This window comes from Schistocerca americana, chromosome 8, assembly GCF_021461395.2.
Source record: "Schistocerca americana isolate TAMUIC-IGC-003095 chromosome 8, iqSchAmer2.1, whole genome shotgun sequence".
Lineage (NCBI taxonomy): Eukaryota > Metazoa > Arthropoda > Insecta > Orthoptera > Acrididae > Schistocerca > Schistocerca americana.
The window spans coordinates 249,772,759-249,794,747 of NC_060126.1; the positions used below are offsets into that span (position 1 = coordinate 249,772,759).

General features: G+C 39.8%; 1 protein-coding gene across 1 annotated transcript in view; it reads left to right on the top strand.

Annotated features, from left to right (window-relative positions):
* LOC124545739 (cubilin-like) overlaps positions 1–21,989 on the top strand; it is a 718,402-nt gene that overhangs the window by 133,069 nt on the left and 563,344 nt on the right. Inside the window, exons 17-18 of the mRNA XM_047124681.1 lie at positions 2,328–2,527; positions 17,429–17,594. Coding sequence (XP_046980637.1) covers positions 2,328–2,527; positions 17,429–17,594 — 366 coding nt within the window. The remainder of the gene's footprint in view (positions 1–2,327; positions 2,528–17,428; positions 17,595–21,989) is intronic.

The window sequence follows — 21,989 nt, forward strand, 5'->3', positions numbered from 1 at the left end:
TCTTCATCTACGTCCTCTTCTCTTTCCATAACAGTGCCCTCAAGTACATTGCCCTTGTATAGTCCCTCTATAAACTCGATCCACCTATCTGATTTCCCTTCTTTGCTTAGAACTGGTTTTCCATCCGAGCTCTTGATATTCATACATTTGGTTCTCTTTTTGCGAAAAGTCTCTTTAATTTTCCTTTAGGCAGTATCTATCTTACCCCTAGTGATATATGCCTCTACATTCTTACTCTTGTCGTCTAGCCGCCCCTGCTTAGCCATTTTGCATTTCCTCATTTTTGAGACATTTGTACTCCATTTTGCCTGCTTCATTTACTGTATTTTCTTCTTTCATCAATTAAATTCAGTATCTCTTCTGTTGCCCAAGAATTTCTACTAGCCCTTGTCATTTTATCTATTGATCCTCTGCTGTCTTCACTATTTCATCTCTCATTCTTCATCTCCCATTCTTCTTCTACTGTATTTCTTTTCCCTGTTCTTGTCAGTCGTTCCCTAATACTCTCTCTGAAACTCTCTACAACCTCTGGTTCTTTCAGTTTGTCCATGTCCCCTTTCCTAAAATTCCCACCTTTTTGCAGTGTTTTCAATTTATTCTACAGTTCATTACCAATAAATTGTGGTCAGAGTCCACCTCTGCCCTTGGAAATATCTTACAATTTAAAACCTGGTTCCTAAATCTCTGTCTTACCATTATATACTCTATCTGAAACCTTCCAGTGTCTCCAGCCTCTTCCATGTATACAACCTTCTTTCATGATTCTTAAACCAAGTGTTAGCTGTGATTAAGTTATGTTCTGTGCAAAATAGTACCAGGTGCCTTCCTCTTTCATTCCTTACCCCCATTCTATATTCACCTTCTACTTTTCCTTCTCTTCCTTTCCCACTGTCAAATTCCATTCCCCCATGACTATTAAATTTTCGTCTCGCTTCACTATCTGAATAATTGCTTTTATTGCATTATACATGTCTTCAATCTCTTCATTATCTGCGGAGCTGGTTTGAATATAAACTTGTACTACTGTGGTAGGTGTGGGTTTTGTGTGTATATTGGCTACAATAATGCATTCACTATGCTGTTCATAGTAGCTTACCCACACTCCTATTTTTTTATTCATTATTAAACCTACTCTTGCATTACCCCTATTTGATTTTGTATTTATAACCCTGTATTCACCTGACCAGAAGTCTTATTCCTCCTGCCACCGAACTTCATTAATTCCCACTATATCTAACTTTAACCTATCCATTTCCCTTTTTAAATTTTCTAATCGACCTGCCCGATTAAGGGATCTGATATTCCACGCTCCGATCTGTAGAATGCCAGATTTTTTTCCCCTCATAATGATGTCCTCCTGAAAAGTCCCCACCCAGAGATTTGAATGGGGGACTATGTTACCTTTGGAATATTTTACCCAAGAGGATGCCATCATAATTTAACCATACAGTAAAGCTCCATGCCCCCGGGAAAAATTACGGCTATAGTTCCCCCTTGCTTTCAACCATTAGCAGTATCAGCTCAGCTAGGCCGTTTTTGTTAAAGTCACAATCATCCAGACTTTTGCGACTACAACTAGTGAAAATTCTGCTGCCCTTGTTCAGGAACCACACATTTCTCTGGCCTCTCAGCACATACTCTTCAGTTGTGGTTGCACCTACGGTTCGGCTATCTGTATCATTAGGGCACACAATCTTCCCCACCAACAGCAAGTTCCATGATTCGTGGGAGAGGGGGTTAACTGGTGTAGTAGGGCATTTAAACCATTAGAAAAATTATTTGTAAACACATATTTTTCCATTACATATATTTTTAAACAAAAATTGTATTCACATCAATGTGCCGATTTATTTTCTTCTTCACTGTTTGTTTCACAGGAAACAGAAAAGTTGTATTTATGGGTTATTGGCTTATGGTCAGCAAGAACAGTAAACAAGGCTCAATATAATTGAGATTTAGAGGATATATGGATAGTGAGGGGGGGTGGGAGGGGAGAATGGACGTAGGAAGGGGCAAGAAGGAGATGGACAGGGAGAGGGTGAGGGAAAGATGGGTAGAAGAGGAGATGGACAGAGAGAGAGGGAGAAGGCAATGGACAGAGAGAGGGGGAGAATGAGAAGATGGATAGAGGAAAGAGTGAGATGGAGATTGGGATATATATCCAATTTCCATGTATATTTAGCAATTATGATTGCTTCAATAGTTGTTATATAAAAGCAGTTGCTTGCTGTTATGTTGTGTAATTCAGTAAAAAGAAATTGTACCTTATGATTGTATTTTTCATAAAATCACAAAAAATGTTCTCAATGTCTGCATTTTGTTTACAGTTTGTGGTGGTACAATAACTGCTCCATCTGGACAAATACATTCTCCACTGTATCCAAATGTATACCCCAACAGCAAACACTGCATATGGCAAATCGAGCAGCCACTTGGAAAAGCCATTGAACTTAATTTTGTTGATTTTGATTTGGAAGCTCTCTTCTTCAGGAGATTACATTCAGTGTGTCCATATGATGCGTTAGAGGTAAGTGTCAGAATTTTTCCAGTATTTTGGTAGATATTTTGGCAATGAGACTGTACATGATGTTCAGTTTGAATGTTTTGAAAATGACTGGATTCTAATCAGTTGTCAGAGTTACAGAGAAGACACTCAGTATTTATGTAGTTTAATCTGTTATTATGTATTTCAATGACATGTGATTCTTATAAACTGTCAGCCCTATCATAGAAATAGGAACATTTCCTGCTGAAATATTTTTCTCAGCTACTCAATTCTAGCATTTAGGGATTTACTTCCTAGGCAGTGATAGGTCATTGGTTCAATGAACTCAAGCATGAGAGAAATTGCATTGAAGATTAGCGATGGTGTGACAATATAGCAACATCCATTAACAAAGAAGATGAATCCCATGTTTAGAGAATGACTAAAGATGGAAGTTGCCGCACCAACCAATAAACCTGGATTCTTTTGACAACTATCAATAAGATTTTGTGTTGGAGTTTTTTTCTCAATTAACAGATGCCAAGCCGACCAGCTCCAGAAAAAAAAAAAAAAACAAAAAAAAAAAAAAAAAAAAAAAAAAAAAACTAATCAGATATTTGAATTGTATTGAAATATGTTTGATAGTTTTAATTCTGACAGCTGAAAATAAATATTTGACATCATAACATGTAAAGAAATTTGACTGAACTATTTTGGTCCATAGGTGAAAGATAGACATTTTGACCTATGTTGATGATCCCTTAAGGAGAGTGAGAGAGAGAGAGAGAGAGAGAGAGAGAGAGAGAGAGAGAGAAGAGAGGAAAAAGATTATGAAAAACAAAGAATATTCACCTCTTTCTTGACAGCTAGTAGATTCAGTCATTACAGCCACACTTATGAAAGGCAGTGACTGCTGAAAAGAGTCCATGTGAACTGTCTAAAGGTGGACTTGTATGTGACTGTCTTCCATCATGATAACTTATCTGTCGTAACACTTCCATTTTTTACATAAATATACGAGGGTTGCCTAGAAGGTAATGCACTGCATTTTTTTTCTCAGCCAGAAACAATGCTACGAATGCGAAATGTTTCGTTTGTATTATTTGAAGTCTCCTGAGTGAGCTCGTCAAGTTTTCATCACTTCTGACAGATAGCATAGCTGCAGGACAGTTTCAAAATGTCATCTGTAGTCATGTACGTTACAAGCTATGTGCCATCATTTCTGCAAAGAAAGAAACTGTGCGGAATATTCACAAAGTTCTTGGAGTATCTGCTGTCAACAGAAGTACAATTAGTTGCTGGTCACAGACAGTGAGGTCATCAGAAGGCAGTTCGGCGGAGCTCCAAGATTTGCAGTTATTGGGGAGTCCATCCATGGCTGCCACACATGACATGTTGCAGGGAGCTGATGTTGCCATTCATGAGGACAAACACATTATGGCTTGGCAGTTGGTGCTGCATCTGTCAATCACCAAAGTAAATGTGGATGCAATTATCTGGACTCTTGGATGTTCAAAAGTGTGTGCAAGATGGGTCCTAATGATGGATCACAAAGTGCACAGAAAAAATGTTTGTCATGATTTGTTGCAATGTTTTGAAGCTGAGTGGTAGGCCTTCTCATCGTGGATTGTGACAGGTGCTGAAACCTGGTTTACCGTTTTGAGCCCAAAACAAAATGACAGTCGATGAAATGGAGTCTTTCCCACTCCCCACAGAAGATAAAGTTCAAAGCAACTGCTTCTGCCGGTAGGGTCATAATTACCGTGCTCTGGGACTGTGAAGGTGTGATTCTCATTGATATGATGCCAAGAGGCAGTACCATTAATTCAGAAGCATATGTCAACATGTTAACAAAACTTAAGACGTGCTTCCGGTGACTTCGGCTCCACAGCAGGAGATGTTCTGCTGCAACACGATAACGCTCAGCCCCACACAAGTCTGATGACTGCTGAACACATCGCAAAACAGGTTTGCACAGTGTTACCCCATCCACCCCACAGCCCTGACCTAGCCCCCTCAGACTTCCACTTGTTTGGGCCATTAAATGTTGCCATTCGTGGAAGACATTTTGAGGATGATGAGTGGATGATTCACACAGTGAAGCAGTGGCTCCACTATCAGGACAAGTATTGGTACTGACAGGGCATACACACTCTTGTTTCGCACTTGATGAAGGCCATATAGTGGGATGGAGATTACGTGAAAAAATTACACACATGCTTTCGTGAACGTAATTCTTATTATGTTCAATGAAGAATTATTGTTGAAGAAAAAAAATGTGGTGCATTACTTTCTGGGCAACCCTTGTATATTATATATCTGGAATCAGATTTTGTCAAAACAAATTGTCTTCAAATTTATTGACAAATTTGTATTGATATTTTAATTAGTTAATAGTAATTAAAAATTGTTTTTGAGATGAAACAAATTACCTTTATTGAGACATTTTGATCTCATACTTCGACTGCAGTAGTCCAGTTGTTTCAATATGCTTTTAAAAGAAAGTGTCATAAAAGTAAGTTGAGCATTGCTCATAAATCAGATCTCATGAGATAAGTTCATGGATGCTATCCCCCACAAAACCCATTATGCCACTGTGAGCTGTAAATGGTTGTGACTTCCAATAAATGTTACTAATGTTGGGGATAATTTCTAAACAGTAAGAAAGAAGGGAGAAGATGAAACCTAGTGCCAGCACATAGCCTGCTCCTGTCAAATAGCGCCAAATGCATCGTTAGGCTTAATTCCACATTCAGCAGACAGATAAAAATAAACAGTGTTATATGCACTAGCTTTATATTATACTGTGGATGGTTTGAATATAATCCAGGACATTGAATGAAGTCTGTTCATCAGGAACATTAGGTCACTAGCTCACTTCTCTTTACTAGTCACAATATTGTTTATGAAAATATTTTCCACTATGTTAGCAAGATTTGAACCTGCTACCTCATAGTTGTACATTATTGCAGAGGTGTCTGCTAGCACTTTTGACCATGAATGTAGGTTCCTGTGTCCACATGACTGCACAGATATGGCCTCACAAGGGATCTTACTCTTTCCAGACCAAAATAAATCATTTACAATAATGTTTTGACAACTGAATGAGACTGTCACTTTCAAACATTTCTACACAATCTCACCAAAATGACAACTATGAGCTTTGAGAGAATGGCTTATTGGATACAACTGAGGAAGAACAGTTGTAGAATATGTGCAGGTAAATTTTAGAAACATCAGAGAGTAAAAATACTTTGTAACCATGGTGTTAACAATTAGATGAAGGAAGCTCTGTTTACATAAATAAGTTAAATAAAAACTTATAGTTAGTAGGTAAAGTAAGGAGCTAAATGAGCTGATAGTTTTATCTATTCCCACTTTCTGTCCAAAAATCCCAGTTAGACATAGTAAGAGTTTTCCATGTTTTTAATTTGTTTGCAAGGGAAATAACTAAGGAATCCAATGGGTTTGGGTATTTGAGTTCCTTTAGCAGTGCTAGGGTCCTTCAGTAGAGGAAGTGCCACTAGAAAAACATCAGACAATGTCTGTTCTGCATATTAGGAGCAGAATAGTGTTTCTTCCTCATATCACTGAGTACATTGTCTGGGGTGATGAGCTGATTGGTAATTCCCTAGCACAACCTTTTGGCAATTCCCTTACACAACCTTTTGGTATTTCCCTTGCACAACTTATAAGTGGAATGAATGACAAACCCACGCAATGTGTCAAATGACACAGCACTCTCCATAGGTGACTGACACTTGCTTTGACATCCAATATGAGAATTGTGCAAGGGCTGTTGATTCATGAGCAGGATCAATTAAATAAGCAGCCTCAGTTTAAGCCACTATCATGATACAAATTACAATCCTCATCATCAGAGTAGTGTGTGTGCAGCTGTGAACTGAACAATATCCTCAGATGCCACCCTATCCATATTACATGCTTTCTGGAGATCACATTGAAATGCCAGGATTCCAGGAACACTGGAGGTGGTTAGATACTAATTTATGTGGGCACAACAAACAAAAACAAAGGTATTGCATTTAATGACAACAAATTATATTGGGGATGTGCTTCACTGCCTGTACTGAAGAATTATCTCTTGCAAATTTCAATGTCTTTAATGGGTATACAAGAAGCACACAAAAAGGAAAGCAGTACCCTAGAAACCAAGATTGTAGAAAATGCTATGATGATGAATCATGAATTCCCTTCATCTATAACTTCTGTGTTTACCTCCACTTGAACCTGATTACTGTAGTCCAGTGTAGGCCATCGTTTACAATTTTTAACCCCCACACTTTTCTCCATCACCAATTTAACTATTTCTTGATTCTTCAGGACATGTTCTATCAATCTATCTCTTAGTTCATCCAGTTTGTGCAGTAAATTTGCCACCTTCCCAACCCCAGAAATTACTTCGGGGAAGTCATTTTCCTGCATAGTCTGTTTTATTTTGAAATAGATACTTTATATTTAGTGATAGCCAATCTCCTGGAGCACTGTCAAGCTACATCACAGCAAGAAACTATAATGCATGAGGCCTGGCATATAGCACACATCTGTGTGAAGAGAGCAACATGGGATGACATCTCTAATAAGGATTTTGCGCAGCTGTAGTGGTTAAGGGCACAGTTGTCTCGTGTGTGAAATTCATGTATAAAAAGACCTCTACTTGGGTTTCATCACAGTGCCAGAATGCAGAACATTAAAATACATTGCTGTAACTGTTTAAAATGAAAATACACATGAAGTGGTCAGCATCTCAAAATCTAATAACTTCATTTCAAAACAAAACAGAGTATGGAAAAACATGGCTTACCTCAAGAATTCACAGTGAGTGTTGACCCACTACACCAGTTATTACCACTTGAAATTTTCTGTGTATTTATTTTTACACTAATTAAATCTACATAGAAAAGGTGAAAAATCATTTAAGGTTTGTGAGACTTAAATAATTATAGAAACAACAAAAATAATAACTGATAAGAGTAAGGTAACTAACATTTTTAATAATAATTTGCTAGAAGTAGCTCAGGAGATTGATGCTGGCATTTCAAGGCTTATGCAAGAAGCAGTGCCATATGCAACAAGTTTCCATAACACAAAATAGGATATATAGTCTCCGTTTGGGTTTGAAATGGGTATCACTACAGAGCATGCCATTTTTAAATTTGATGATTAGATTATATAAAATTTAATTGACAAAATACTGCTGTTTTGTTTTGTAGGTGATTTGTCAGAAACATTTGATTGCGCGTTCAATGTATAATAGAAAAGCTCAAATATTATGGTATCATAGCTCACTGTAACTAATTTTCGTCTTATTTAACTAAAAGAATGCAATTTGTCTCATTAAGAAAACTATTCGGAACACACAACAGAACAGCACCTTTAGAGGAGGAGGGAGGAGGAGATTAGTGTTTAACGTCCCATCGACAACGAGGTCATTAGAGACGGAGCACAAGCTCGAGTTAGGGAGGGATGGGGAAGGAAATCGGCCGTGCCCTTTCAAAGGAACCATCCCGGCATTTGCCTGAAGTGATATAGGGAAATCACGGAAAACCTAAATCAGGATGGCCGGACGCGGGATTGAACCGTCGTCCTTCCGAATGCGAGTCCAGTGTGCTAACCACTGCGCCACCTCGCTCGGTTGCAGCACCTTTAGAGGGGAAAATAATAACTAGAGATGCACTACAAGGATCAATACTCAGTCCACTTTTATTCTTATATAAAAATGATCTGCTGTCATATATCTAAAAAGTCAAAATAGTTTTTTTTAAAGAAGATGAAAGTATTACAATAAAACCTAATGGAGAAACTTCGAAACCCATTACATGCAGTTGTGTACTGTAGAGAGCATCATCATGCCACTGATAATAAACAAATAAACATTTTGGAAAATTATTGAGTAAAATCAGATGGATACAAACCACATTAAGATAAGTACTCCTCAATATTTTTCAAGAAGTTGTGACTGACAGCAACAGTATGTGCTGTATGATTGAATAGTCACTGTTGGGACAGAAAGGATGTATCAATTCAGATCTGAAAAATTAAGATATCAGCATGACACATCAGTGCTGTGCCATGATAGACAGTACATTATCTGAGCCATGAGATGCAGATAAAACTAATAAATGATGAGGCTGGATCACCATCCACAAATTGGGTCACTTGTAACTCAAATGCTGGCTGCTGCAGTAATTCATAACTTCCCTCAGGTGTAAGAGAAGCTGAGGAAAATGTATAATATATTTCCTAAAAATACTCCTAAATGTTGTCTGCTTGACCTCAAGTTCTCAAAGGCTAGGAACATTATTTAGCAGTGAGGGTGTATGATGTGTGGGCTGATTGTATGTTTGGTTATGTCAAAGCAAATTGGAAAGAGATTTGAAGAGTCATTGTATGTTTGATAGTTGATTATAAGGAGACAGACTGACCGTCTGACCATCAGCATAAAAGAATGAAGAAACTATTCCTATTTTTTATTACTATGTGGTAGTGCAGAAGTCAAGCATGAGTTTAGATACTTTATAACTTTTTTGTTTGGAATAGCATTTAATTATTTCTGTCTACAGTGGGAATTAAATGGCTGGAAAAGGTCAAAATACTAGATGTGAAAACTTGTGTGTTTCAAATAAGCACCATTCACAGCTTCACAAGAGTAGCTCTTTGCATTACATTGTTCATAATTTTGTCAAGAATTGCTGGCTGTAACTCATTGATCATGACACGTATATAGTTTTTGAGCTGTTCGATGCTTGCTAGTTTGTTACCATAGTTCTTTGAGATATCCCTGGAGGAAGAATGTGGGCCTTTTAAGACTGGGGACTGTGATGGTCAGTTGTTTTGTTGCCAAGTCTTGGAAGTGAACTACATACCTGGGACAGGCTTGTGCATCAGTTGCACTTTGTACTGGAAAAAAAACTTTAATTCAGTTATTAAACTTCTCTGCAGTGACTTTCTGTTCTTCTCAAGCTGAGTTGCTGAGTTGCATATCTTCATGTTGACATTAGGATGGTAATTAAAGCTTCCCCTCACACGTTGAATGTTTTTGGGAGTTTGAACTGAATGTTGTCTAACTGTTCTTGGGCAATCACAGACTGAATTAGGTTTCTGAAAATGTGCTACAGGATGGAGCATCATAGTCAGATGAGGACACTAGCATGCATTGAAGTGCCAATGGTATGCTCTTTGAGTGAGGATGATGGATTTTTGATTTTCAGAATAAAGTTTTATCAATTTTGTGTGCTGTTTAGGACTCAGTCTCTCCTTGGAGTATTTCCCCATGTAGCTCTCAGTCCTGAAAAAGGAAAAAAATGAATTTAAAAACTACAGAAAAGAACTATGAAACACAGGAACCCATGTACAGTGTCTGGACCATCCTGTATTAGTTCCTTCATCAGAGGGAAAAGGGGGATAGGTTGGATATAGTTTGAAAGAAGGGGCAGGTCGCTCAGATTTCAGGATGAGAAATACCCACCTGTTGTGAGGATGAAGGGAAAGAAAGTTGAAAGGGCAGGTGTAGAGAAAGTAGGAAGTAAGTCAAAGAGAATATAATGGTACAAACTGTTCCACCTTCATTCCAGTACTGACATAGGAGTAGAGTAAGAAGCAAAGGAATGATAGAGGAAGTGAAATGAAAAGTGAAGTGAACATTTCAATTAAAAACTGAAAGGAGATTGCAAAAAAACAAGAGAGAGAGAAAAGTGAAGCAGAGGGAGGGGATGATGTTTAAAAATGAATAAAGAAAATATCTGAGTCAATAAGTAAAATATAAAAATATTATGAAAGGGTAGATTGCTGCTCACCACATAGAGGAAGCACTGAGTCGCAGACAGGCACAATGAAAAGACTGCTGCACAATTCAGATTTTTGTCAAAAGGCCTTCTTTGGAAACAGAAAGCAGACACACATTCACACTTAAGCACAACTCACAGACACATGGACACTATGGCTTGACTGTGACTGACATGAAAAGCAGTCTGTGTTGAGTGGTGGGGGGTGAGGAAGTGGCAGGAGGCAGGGAGGGAGAGCGATAGCAGGGCAGTGGCAGTGGAAGGTGTTGTGCTGCCCATGAGAATGTGAAGGGACATGGTGGAGACAGGATAGGGATGCCAGGTGCAGAGTCAGGACTCTGTACTGAGAGGGATTTGTGGCGGGGGGGGGGGGGGGGGGGGGGGTAAGAGGGAGAATGGGGATCAGAAAAGAGAGAGGTAATAGGAGAGAAGGGGCAAAGTCCTATGTTTGCGTTAGGGATATAGAAGGCATGTGAGCTGCTGGAATGGGAGTGGGGAAATGGGTATAGGACTGGGACTAGCAGAGGTTGAGAATGGGGGTTACGGGAACAAAGAGTGTTTTGTAGGGGGAATTCCCATCTGTCCAATTCAGAAAACCTGGTTTTGGTAGGGAGGATCAGGATGATGCAGGCTATGGAAGGATCAAGATGATGCAGCAAGTTCAGCAGCAAGATGGTCTGCAGACAGACAGCTTGTTAATTGTCATGCCCACATAGAAAGCAGCACGTGGTTGGAGCTTAGTTTGTAGATCACATGGGTGCTATCACAGGTGGCCCTGTCTTTGATGGGATAGTAGATGCCTGTGATAGGCCTGAAGTGGGAGGTAGTGGATGTATGTGATAGATCTGCTCGTTACTACAGATGTGACGACCATGTGTAGCTAAACGATTTGGAAGAGACTTCTTGGCAGGGAGTAAGTGGCAGCTGGAGAAGTGGAGGTATTGTTGGTGATTGGTATGAATGATGTGGATGGAGGTACTGATGTACCCCATCTTTGAGATGGAGGTCAACATCAAGGAAGGTGGCTTATTGGATTGTGGAGGACCAGATGAAGAGAGTTGGGGAGGAGGTGTTGAAGTTCTGGAGGAATGTGGATAGGGTGTCCTCATCCTTGTTCAAGATCACTAAAATGTTGTCAGTGTATCTGAACTAGGTGTGCAATTAGGGATTCTGAATGGTTAGGATGGATTCCGCTAGATGGTCCATGAATAGGTTGGGATAGGATGGTGCTACGTGGGTGCCCATTGTTATACCACAGATTTGTTTGTAGATGGTGACTTCAAAGAAGAAGTAAATGTAGGTGAGGGTATAGTTTGCCATGGTGATAGGAAGGAGATTGTACACTTGGTGTCAGTCGTGTGTTGGAAATAGTAGTGTTCGGCAGCGCCAAGGACATAGACATTGGGGATGTTTGTGTAGAGGTGGCATTGATAGTGATGAGCAGGGTGACAGGCAGTAAAGGAACAGGAACTATGGAGAGTTGGTGGAGGAAATGACTGGTGTCTTTTGCATAGGAGGATAGGTTACATGTAATATGCTGAAGATATGAGATATGGTCTGTGAGAGCAGAGATTCTCTCAGTGCAGACACAGCAACCGAAAACAGTCAGACCTGTTGGGTGGTTTGGTTTATGGAGTTTAGAAAGCACGGGAAGATATGAGTGAGGAAGTGATAGGGATGAGGACAGAGATAGACTTGTGGGAGAGGGTCTGGGATGGGGCAAAGGATTTGAGGAGGGACTGGAGATCCTCTGGATTTCTAGAATGGGGTCACTGTGGCAGGGTTTGTAGGGGCACAAATCAGAAATCTGGTGGAGTCCCTCTGCCAGATGGTCTCTGCAGAGCAAAACCACATGATCTCTGCAGTGCAAAACCACAGTGACGCGGCCTTTGTTCGCAGGTAGGATTATAAGGTCCATATCAGTTTTTAGGTGGTGGGTTTCAGTTCTTTCTGCAAATGTTAGATTGGTTTCCATATTGAGCGATTTTCAGAAGGATGAAGAGGTAAGATCTAGGCTTGGAAATTAATAAGGTCTGATTTGGGAGAAATGATAATGGATCACGATTGGATGGTGGAGTGATCTGAGTCAGGCAGGGTTCAGTATAGGTTTTGGATTGAGTCTGTTTGATAGGATTGGTGGTGAAAAAGTATTTCCATAGTAGGGACTGGGAGAAAGAAGATCTTCAACAATTCTAGCATGACTGGATTTGGGAGTGGGGCAAGCTTTTGGAAGGGGCTGATGCATTCTTAGGACTAAGGTTTTTGGAGGAAAGGTTCATGACTGTGTTTTGGGTCTGTTTAGGTTCTTGAATCTGTACAATGGTGGGAGGGAGTTTCTGAGGATGAGGTAAATGTTGTATGTCTGCGAGGTAGGGTTTGTCAACTATGAAATTATGTGGAAGAGGTTTGGAGGCCCTTGTAGTCTTGGTGGACAGTGGTAGTCCAAGGTGGGATTGGGGGGTGGGGTGACAGGTTGGAGAGTTTTTTGAGGTGGCATAGTGCTTGCTGCTCTATTTCCTCAAGTATAAAAGTTTCAGTCCGGGAGATGAATTGCAGGAATTTGGGAGTACAGAGCAGGAAATTTTACTGATGGAGAGTTGGTTTGTAAGAATGTCTGGGGCTTTTTGTATGGTTTTGATGGACCAAGTTGATGAGAGCTGTGGTCTGATGAAAATTAAATAGATAGAGGTCATTGTGGAAGGAGGAGCTGCAGCCGGAGATGGGTAATTTGATGGTTAGGCCATTTGGGGTGTTCCCATGAACTAGCCAGTGATGCCGGAACAGGATAACTTTTCTGTATTGACACAGACTAAAGTAGCAAGGATCCGTAGGAGAAGAGAAGAAACAGGTAAAAATACGTGGGAAAAATAACAAAAAAGGACAAAATGGATGAAGCATGGAGAAAGAAAGTGAAATCTGAGAGGGTAGGCCTGATAGTGAAAGATGAAAATGAATTTAAATCAGTATGGAACACAATGAGATCAAATAGAAAAATAACTAATAAGTCGATAATAGTGGTATGCAGGTTGGTGAGTGGATAGGTGGGAAGAGAGGGAGTAGCAGGTGTAAATGGAATAGATGAGGTCAGTATGTGCATGCTGGAATAAGGGGAGAGAGAGTGGGGATGGGGGTTGGAAAGGGTGTTCAATGACTGGCACAAGAAGATGCAGAAAATAATGTATGAAAATACACAAGGGTGAAGAAGGTCTAGGAATGATGATATTGGTGGGTATAATGTGAGGCATGAGATACTGCAACAATCCATGAGGCCACATAACTGTGTGTTGTGTGTAAACTGATCCGTTGATACAGTGTGGGTCAGAAGTCAAGAGTGTGTGTGATTTGGAAGGTGACAGTAAAACACAGGAAAGAAGAGAAAGGAAAGGATGGACACTGAGTAAAGTATGTGTGAGAGAACAGTAACAAAGAACACAGCTGTGGGATGGAAGAAAAGCCAGTGGACAAAATCAAACAATGGAACATACAGGATGGAATAACAAGAATATTATGAAAAGGGTGGATTGCTACTCACCATGTAGAGTAGATAAGTCTTAGTCTGGCACAATGAAAAGATTACAGAACATTTAAGGTTTAGGGAATAGAAAGCTCACACACATTCACACATGGCTACTGCGGCCTGACTGCAGACTGCAACTGCATCTGACACGAGCAACACTCCAGGGTGAGTAGTGAGGGTAAGGAGGAGCCATCGGGCTGGCAGGGAGGTGGATAGCAGACTAGGGCAGGAGAACTGTTGTGCTGCCTTTCAGAGCATGCAGTGACATGTCGAGAACAGGATAGGGATGCTAGATGTGGAGTTGGGACACTTTGCTGGGTGGGGGGGCTGGGAAGAGGGCAGAGGACAGCGAACAGAAAATGGAGACGGGAGAGAAGTAAAGAATGGGAAGGGACTAGTAGATGCATTGATGGAATAGAAGGCTTGTGAGGTGTTGGAATGGGAGCAGGGAAGCAGATAGTGGACTGGGACTAGTGAAGTTTGAGGTCAGGGGGTTACAGAAACACAAATTATGCTTTGGAGAGAGTTCCCATCTGCACAATTCTTGAAAAGCTGGTGTTCACAGTTAGGGTCCAGGTAGCACAGGCTGTGAAGCAGGCTTTGAAGTGAAGCACTTTGCGTTGTTCAGCATGTTTGGATAGCTTGTTAGTTGTCATGGAAACATTGAAAACAACCTTACATCTGCAGAAAGAAGTGCAACTCACTGCCTGAAAACTTATTCTTGACTTTATTATCCTACCTGTGGACAAAGGCTCCACTGCTATTGTTATGAAGCGCAGGGTTAAATAGCAAAGGGAATCAGCAAGCTGTCAGATACATCCAACTTCAAACCCTTCCACAGTGACTCCATTCCAGAAATCATCCTCCTCAGATCTTTAGGCCCATCACAAAAACTCTTCTATGAATCTGTCTCTTTCTTCACCCCTACCAGTCATCATACTCCTATGCTCTAAATATTTCCTGAAGCCCATAAACCCAGCCACTGAGGAGGGTGGTCTGTTATTGTGCCCTGACAGAGAGAATCTCTACACATGTGGACCAATACTGCCAGCCTATTAACCATAACCTACCCTCAGACATCAGCCATTTCCTCTGCTGATTCTGCACAGTTCCTACTCCTTTGCCACCCTGCACCCTTCTTTTCACTATTAATGTCACCTACTTCTACACTAAATCCCCAACGCCCAAGGCCATGTCACAGTTGAATGGTACCTTTCCAAACACCCAACTATCTCCAAACCTACAACCTCCTTCATAGCCAACATGACCAACTATAACCTCACCCACAGTTACTTCTGCTTTGAAGATATCATCTACAACAAACATGTAGTACAGCAGCAGGCATCCACAGGGCACTATCATATACCAACATATTAATGGTCCATCTAGAGGAATCCTTCCTCACAACCCCAAAACTCAAATCTCGCAACTGGTTCAGATTCATTGATGACATATACATTCCTCCAGTTCCTCATCACCTTCTCCTCCATTTGCTACACCTGGTCCTCCTCAGCCGTAGCCAGCTTCCTAGAAGTCTACCTTCACCTCAAGTGTGGCTATGTAAGTACCTCTGCCTACATTAATCCTACCAACCACCAACAATACCTCCACTCCATCAGCTGCCACCCATTTCCTACCAAGAAGTCCCTTCCATATGACCTAGCCATGTGTGGTCACCATATCTGTAGTGACGAGCAGTCCCTTTCGATATGTTCCAAGCATCTCATTGAGGCATTCACAGACCGACAGCGCTCTCTCAGCCTTGTTCAGAAATAAATTTCCAGTGCCTTCTCTCTCCAGTCCCTGAACACCTCCTACGTACCCACAGTCCAGCTGCAAAGAAGCACTTCCCTTGCAACTCAGTACCACCCAGGACAGGAGCAGCCAAATCACATTCTTCACCAAGGTTTCTACTACCTCTCATTATGTCCTTGAAATGAGGAACATCATACTTACTGTCCTCTCTATCTCTCTCAAAGTGATATTCTGCCAAATACCAAACCAATGCAGTACCCTCGCCCATCCCTACTCCAGTCTTGTTTCTAATCCTTGCTCCATGGCTCATATCTCTTCAGTAGATGTAGATGCAAGGCCTGTCCAATACATCCTTCCTGTCCTGTCACTGGCATCTCCTATCCAATCGAAGGCAGGGTTACCTGTGAAAGCAGCCATGTGATCTACAAACCAAGACACAACCACTGTGCTGGTTTCTATGTGGGCATGGCAGCTAACAAGGTGTCTGTCCACATGAACAGCTACTGCCAAACTGTGGCCAAGAGACTGTGGGACAACCCAGTTGCTGAACATGCTGCCCAAAATTATGTGCTTCACTTTAAAGACTGCTTCACAACCTGCACCATCTGGATTTTTTCTACCAACAGCAGTTTTTCTGAATTTGACAGGTGGGAACTTTTCCTACAACACACTCTTCATTCCCACAACACCCATGTCCCCAACCTTCGCTAGTCCCAGCCCTCTATCTACATCCCTGCTCCCACTCCAGCACCTCACATGCCTTCTATTCTGCCAAACATCTACTATTCTTTTCTCTTTCTTTACTTCTCTCCCCTCACCCTTTTCTGCTGACCTTCCTTCCTATTCTCCACTCCATACTCCCTGCTGGCACAGTATCCTGACTTTGCACATAACATCCATATCCTGTCTCCACCACATCCTTGCACACTCTCAAAGACAGCACAACACTTTCTCTCACCTCTGCTCTGCTATCCCTCTCACTCCCCACCACATCCCTCATCCTTACCATCTCTACTCACCCTGGATTGTTGATCATGGCAGATGCAGCTGCAGTTCGTAGGTGGGCCACAGTGGCTGGAGACAGTGGCCATATGTGTGTGAGTTGTGATTGTGTGAATGTTTGTGTGCTTTCTATTTATGAAGAAGGCCGAAATTAAAAAGAAGGTAAGAAAGTTGTTTCTTGTATCTGAAGATAGTTAGCATCAGGTCATGTATGTTTTTTTTTCTGAGTTCATCCATATCTATTGCAAACATGTATTGTTATCAAGTAAAATGTTGAACAGTGTTTGCATTTGAGGTCCTAAAATGATATGACTGTTCTTGCTGATGTTTTGTCTGTTATGGGAATGGACAGACAATGCAGTAAGACAGGGCCAAATTCTACTATGTTGGTAGTCCAAAGGAATGTAATGGATCTAGGGAATCTAAATACCAACAAAAAAGTTTTATATCTCAATTAAATAGTGCATCTCTAAAAAGTGTGTTGCTTTGAGGCATAATTGTTACGTGTGCACACAAACTAGGCATACTGTGTTAGGAAAACACAATGGTTGGCCTGTAATTTTATTAATATTATTATATATTCTGTCTCAAATCACACTAAAAATGTATAATTTACTGGTTTCAACTTTTTATCAAGTCATTATAAGATGATCTGAATATGTTCTATAGTAATTTGCCAATGAACATGACTGAAGGAGCACTCATAATTTTATGTTTTTGTACCATTTTTGAATCAATGAGTTAGTTGATACAAACAATAATTTCAGGAATGTTTACTTGATAATAAATAATTTAGGTATTAAGTAATTTTTATGCACTGATAAGTAAATTACTTAAGTAAGTAAATCTTGCCAAATGTTGTAGATTCGTGATGGACACAGCAAACAATCTCCATTGATTGGACGATATTGTGGCAGTGCCAACCCACCAACTATTATTTCCACATACAACCATCTTTGGATGGAATTTACTACAGATCAGTCCAGACAAAAGCGTGGATTTTTGGCAAATTACACTACAATAGATACTGGTAAGACCTAGGATTTCCATTATCATGTTCTTAACTTATAGATTAATTACAGAAACACAGTGATGAGTGACATCTGGCCCGTCTTTCCATCCAGAATGGAAATATTACTAATGCTTCCAAATTTGATTGTAGAATTTTTGTTTCCATTAAAATGATTTATTTCAATCAAAAAAAAAAAAAAAAAAAAAAAAAAAAAAAAAAAAAAAAAAAAAAAAAAAAAAAAATTGAAGTGTGATATCAGTAATAAGGATATGTGGAGTTTAAACTTGGCAATAATTTTCTCTTGCATCCGAACAAAAATTTTCCATTGTTTTATTTGATATTATTAACTTGAGTTCTCTACTTCACAGTAATTATCTGTTTTAGGTGGTCCTATTTATTTTCAGTCATATGCATTTATTCTTATGATATATTTAACAGTATACTATACACATGTGGTGTCTGTTCTGTCAAACATCGATATTTCGAGGGAGGTACGAACATCATCTGCAAATGGGCATTGAAGAAATTCAGTTGTGAAAGTTGAATATTTGTGCTGGACCAGGACTCAAAACAGGGTTTCCTGCTTTACATGAATGGTCACCTTGACTGCTTTGGCTAACTGAGTATGCTTTCTGTCTGACCCAAATTCTCAGCTTTTTGCACACTACTGAGTAGCATCTCTGTCCATTTACAACATATACTCTCAGAATTTCCTGTATTCCCACAGGGGGTTTGGAACCTATTGTGCATTCTCACTGAGGATATCAGAGCGGTCAAGCTTACATATATACTACACCCATGCGGTGCCTGTTCTGTTGGACATTTCTGACAGAAGAGACACCACTGTTTCTGATACTATGCCCATAAAAATCATTATTTCAAGGGAGGTACTGAAGTCAGCCACAGTTGGGCACTGAAATAATTCAGTGGCAAAAAGTTGAAAATTTGTGCTGGACTGGGACTTCAAACCAGATTTCCCACTTCACACAAGTTGTCACCTGTGAACTGATTCAGCTATCAGATCATACTTTCTATCTGACCCAAACAACTTATTGCACAGTAGTAAGTAGCATCCCTGTCCATTTACCTCATTTTCTCACAGCATTTCCTGCATTGTCACAAGTGGTTTGAACCCTACTGTTGGTGCACTCACACACAGGATATCAGAAGAGTCAAGCTTACAGGTAAACTATGTATGTGTGGTTTCTGTTGTGTGGGACATGTCTGAGCACATTTGGTGTGTACATGGATCTCAGACATGTCCAGCAGAACAGACACCACATGTATATAGTACATCTGTAAGCTTGACTAATCTGATATCCTCAGTGCAAATGCACAATGAGGTCCAAATCTCATGCAGGAATGCAGGAAATACTGCACACCTATGAGGTAAATGAGCAGGGATGCTTCTTAGTAATGTGCAATAAGTTGAGAATTTGGGTTGGATGTAAAGTGCATTCTGATAACTGAAGTGGTTAAGGCAGTTCTTGCTTAAAGTGGGAAATCCGGGTTCGAATCTCAGTCCAGCATGTTTTCAGCTTCCACCATTTATTTCAATGCACAATTGCTGGTGATGTTGGTACTTTTCTCAAAATATTGATTTTTACAGCCACTGTATCAAAACCAGTTGTTGTTGGCAACTCCCTTGAAATCTTGGTATTTAATGCAGCTGTACAAAAAACAGTGGTGCCCCTGATGGTGGTATCTCCCTCGCAAAACTGATATTTATGGCCACTGTATCAAAAACATTATATATTGTATTTGTAAGCTTGATTACTCTGATATCCTCAGTGTGAGGGCCCAGACCTCTTCTGGGAATGCAGGAAGTGCAGCAGTCATATGAGGTAAATGTACAGGGATGCTATTTAATAGGGTGTGGTAAGTTGACAGTTTGGGTTGGATGGGCAACACACTCAGATAGCCTAAGCAGTTAAGGCAACGGTCGTGTAAAGTGGGAATTCGGGGTTTGACTCCCAGTCCAGCACAAATCTTCAACTGCCACCATTGAATTATTCAGAGCCCATTTGTGACTGATGGTGGTACTTCCTTCAAAATATTGATATTTAACATTTCTGTTACTGCATAGTCACTTTGAAATTGTGCCTGTCCAGCTTCAGTTTCCTTAAAGACATCATCCTTATCAGTTTATATTGAAACATTTGTTTCCTCTCCTTTTCTTTCAGCCAGTCAAGAAAAAAATGACTACAAAAAATGTTTTGAACAGTGAAAGTACCAATGGGACAAATGTATTAATTGTAATGGACAGTATTTTGAAGGAAATAAGATTTTTATTTATGTATTTTATATGCCTTTTTGTATAATCTTGTATCACTTTGCAAGCTCAGGTATTTGTTAGAAGATTTGTTTCAATCCTATCCAAAAAATAGTTCTCAGAATCTGGAAAGTTTGCTAGTTACTCTCTTCTTTAGTAATATTCATTGTATTAAAGACTATGAAGAAAAAGTCTTTACTTTCTGTGCCCAAACTATTAATGTAAGAACACACATGCTAATAATTTACAAACCACCAACAATGTACAACAAATGTCAACCAAGACCTAGAGCGATAAGGAGGTTCTACTGATATAAATGTAGATCCTTTATTTGTGAAGAGTTTAAAATTACTGTGATTTCGTATTCAGAACGTAAGTGTACTATTTTTAAAAGCACAAACCATCATTTGACTGTGTATTATTAAATGGGAGGGTGGAAAAAAGGTAACATTGCCCTGGCAGAGTTTGTGTAGTACGCCTTTCCACCGCTAGGCATATATAGTGCAACTCATTGCCAGTCCAGTGCCACCTGTGTTATCAACCTGCCTTGTTCTGTTCATCTGCAGTGACTGTCTTTGCAAGCACTGTTTTGTTTTCGTTTTGTTTTTTATGATGGTAAGTTAAAGTGAACAAAGTGCAACTGTAAAATTTTGTTTTCTACTCAGTAAAAATGCTGCTGAAAGTGTTTTAATGTTGAAAACAGCTTACCGAGATGATGCTATGTGAAAAACTCATGTGTACGAATGGTTTGCTGGATTTAAAATGGCGACATGTCGATTGATGACAAACCCCATTCACAACGTTCATTAACTGCCTGATTCAACGAAAATATTGAAAAAACTGGAGAGCTTGTGCTCACAGACTGTTGGCAGATAATCAGACCTTTTATTTGGAAGTTTTAAGAAGACAGCACAACAGTCTTCATCAAAAAAGACCTGATTTGTGGCAAACAGGAGACTGGTTCTTCCACTACGACAAGGAACCTGCACACACACAGCCATGTCTGTTAAACAGTTTTTGTCCAAGAATGATATGGTTCTGCTGCCCCAAACACCTTACTTGTCTGACCTGGCTCAATGAGACTTTTTCTTATTTCCACACATGAAAAGGGGCATGAAAGAACAGTGATTTGACAACATTGAAGAAGTCAAGAAAAAAATGTGTACAAAAAAGTTTTGAACAGTGAAAGCACCAATGGGACAAATGTATTGATTGTAATTGACAGTATTTTGAAGGAGATAAGATTTTTATTTTATTTTATTTTTTTTTTGGGGGGGGGGTGGGGGTGGGGGGGGGTTGGGTTGGGGGGGGGGGGGGACGATGACACTCCCTTGTGTTTAACTTTTGTACATCCAAATTTTGGCTTTTATGCCATTATCAGATACAATGCTAAAAGTTATTAGACCACTATTGAGTCATGTATGTTAAGGCAGTCCAAAGGAGGTAACAAGGATAACACATATCGTTATGATGTAACTATCAAGGAATGTCAACAGTTACATCTTAAAGACATGTTAGCCTTATTTACCTGTTTTGGACTGCCTTAACAGACATGACTTAATAATGGTCTAACGATGTTTAGTACTGTCCTTGATAATGGCATAAAAGCTGAAATCTGGATAGTACAAAACATAAAATAATAGTACACAGTCAAATAATGGTTTACTCTTTTAAAAAGTATTGAATGACTGTGACTCAGCACTATCAAAAACTTTTTAAGTGTGCTGTATTTTTAAATCTTTTTCAGAAAAAGTGTATTTAAAAAAAGTACAGGGTATTGTTGATACACATGTTAACTGTTTTTACACAAAATTGACGTCCTGTTCACAGCTTGTGGTGAGCCGTGACACAAGCTTCTTTATGTCCTCAAAGAATTTTACCATCAGTTCCTTCCCCCGCTTCAGGACCTCTGTCTCCACCTATTCATTGCTTAAAAATTTAATTACACTCATATACACCTTGAGGGAGATAAGAAGATGAGAGAATAAGCTTATCCATTATGGATGTTTAACAACCCGTGACTGTTTATTTGATGTAAACACAGAAAACTACAACCAGTCACTTTTATGAAATAGTTATTTGTTCAATAAACCAGTTTTCAGACCTTATCAGCCTCAATTTCAGTTGGTGCATAGGATGGT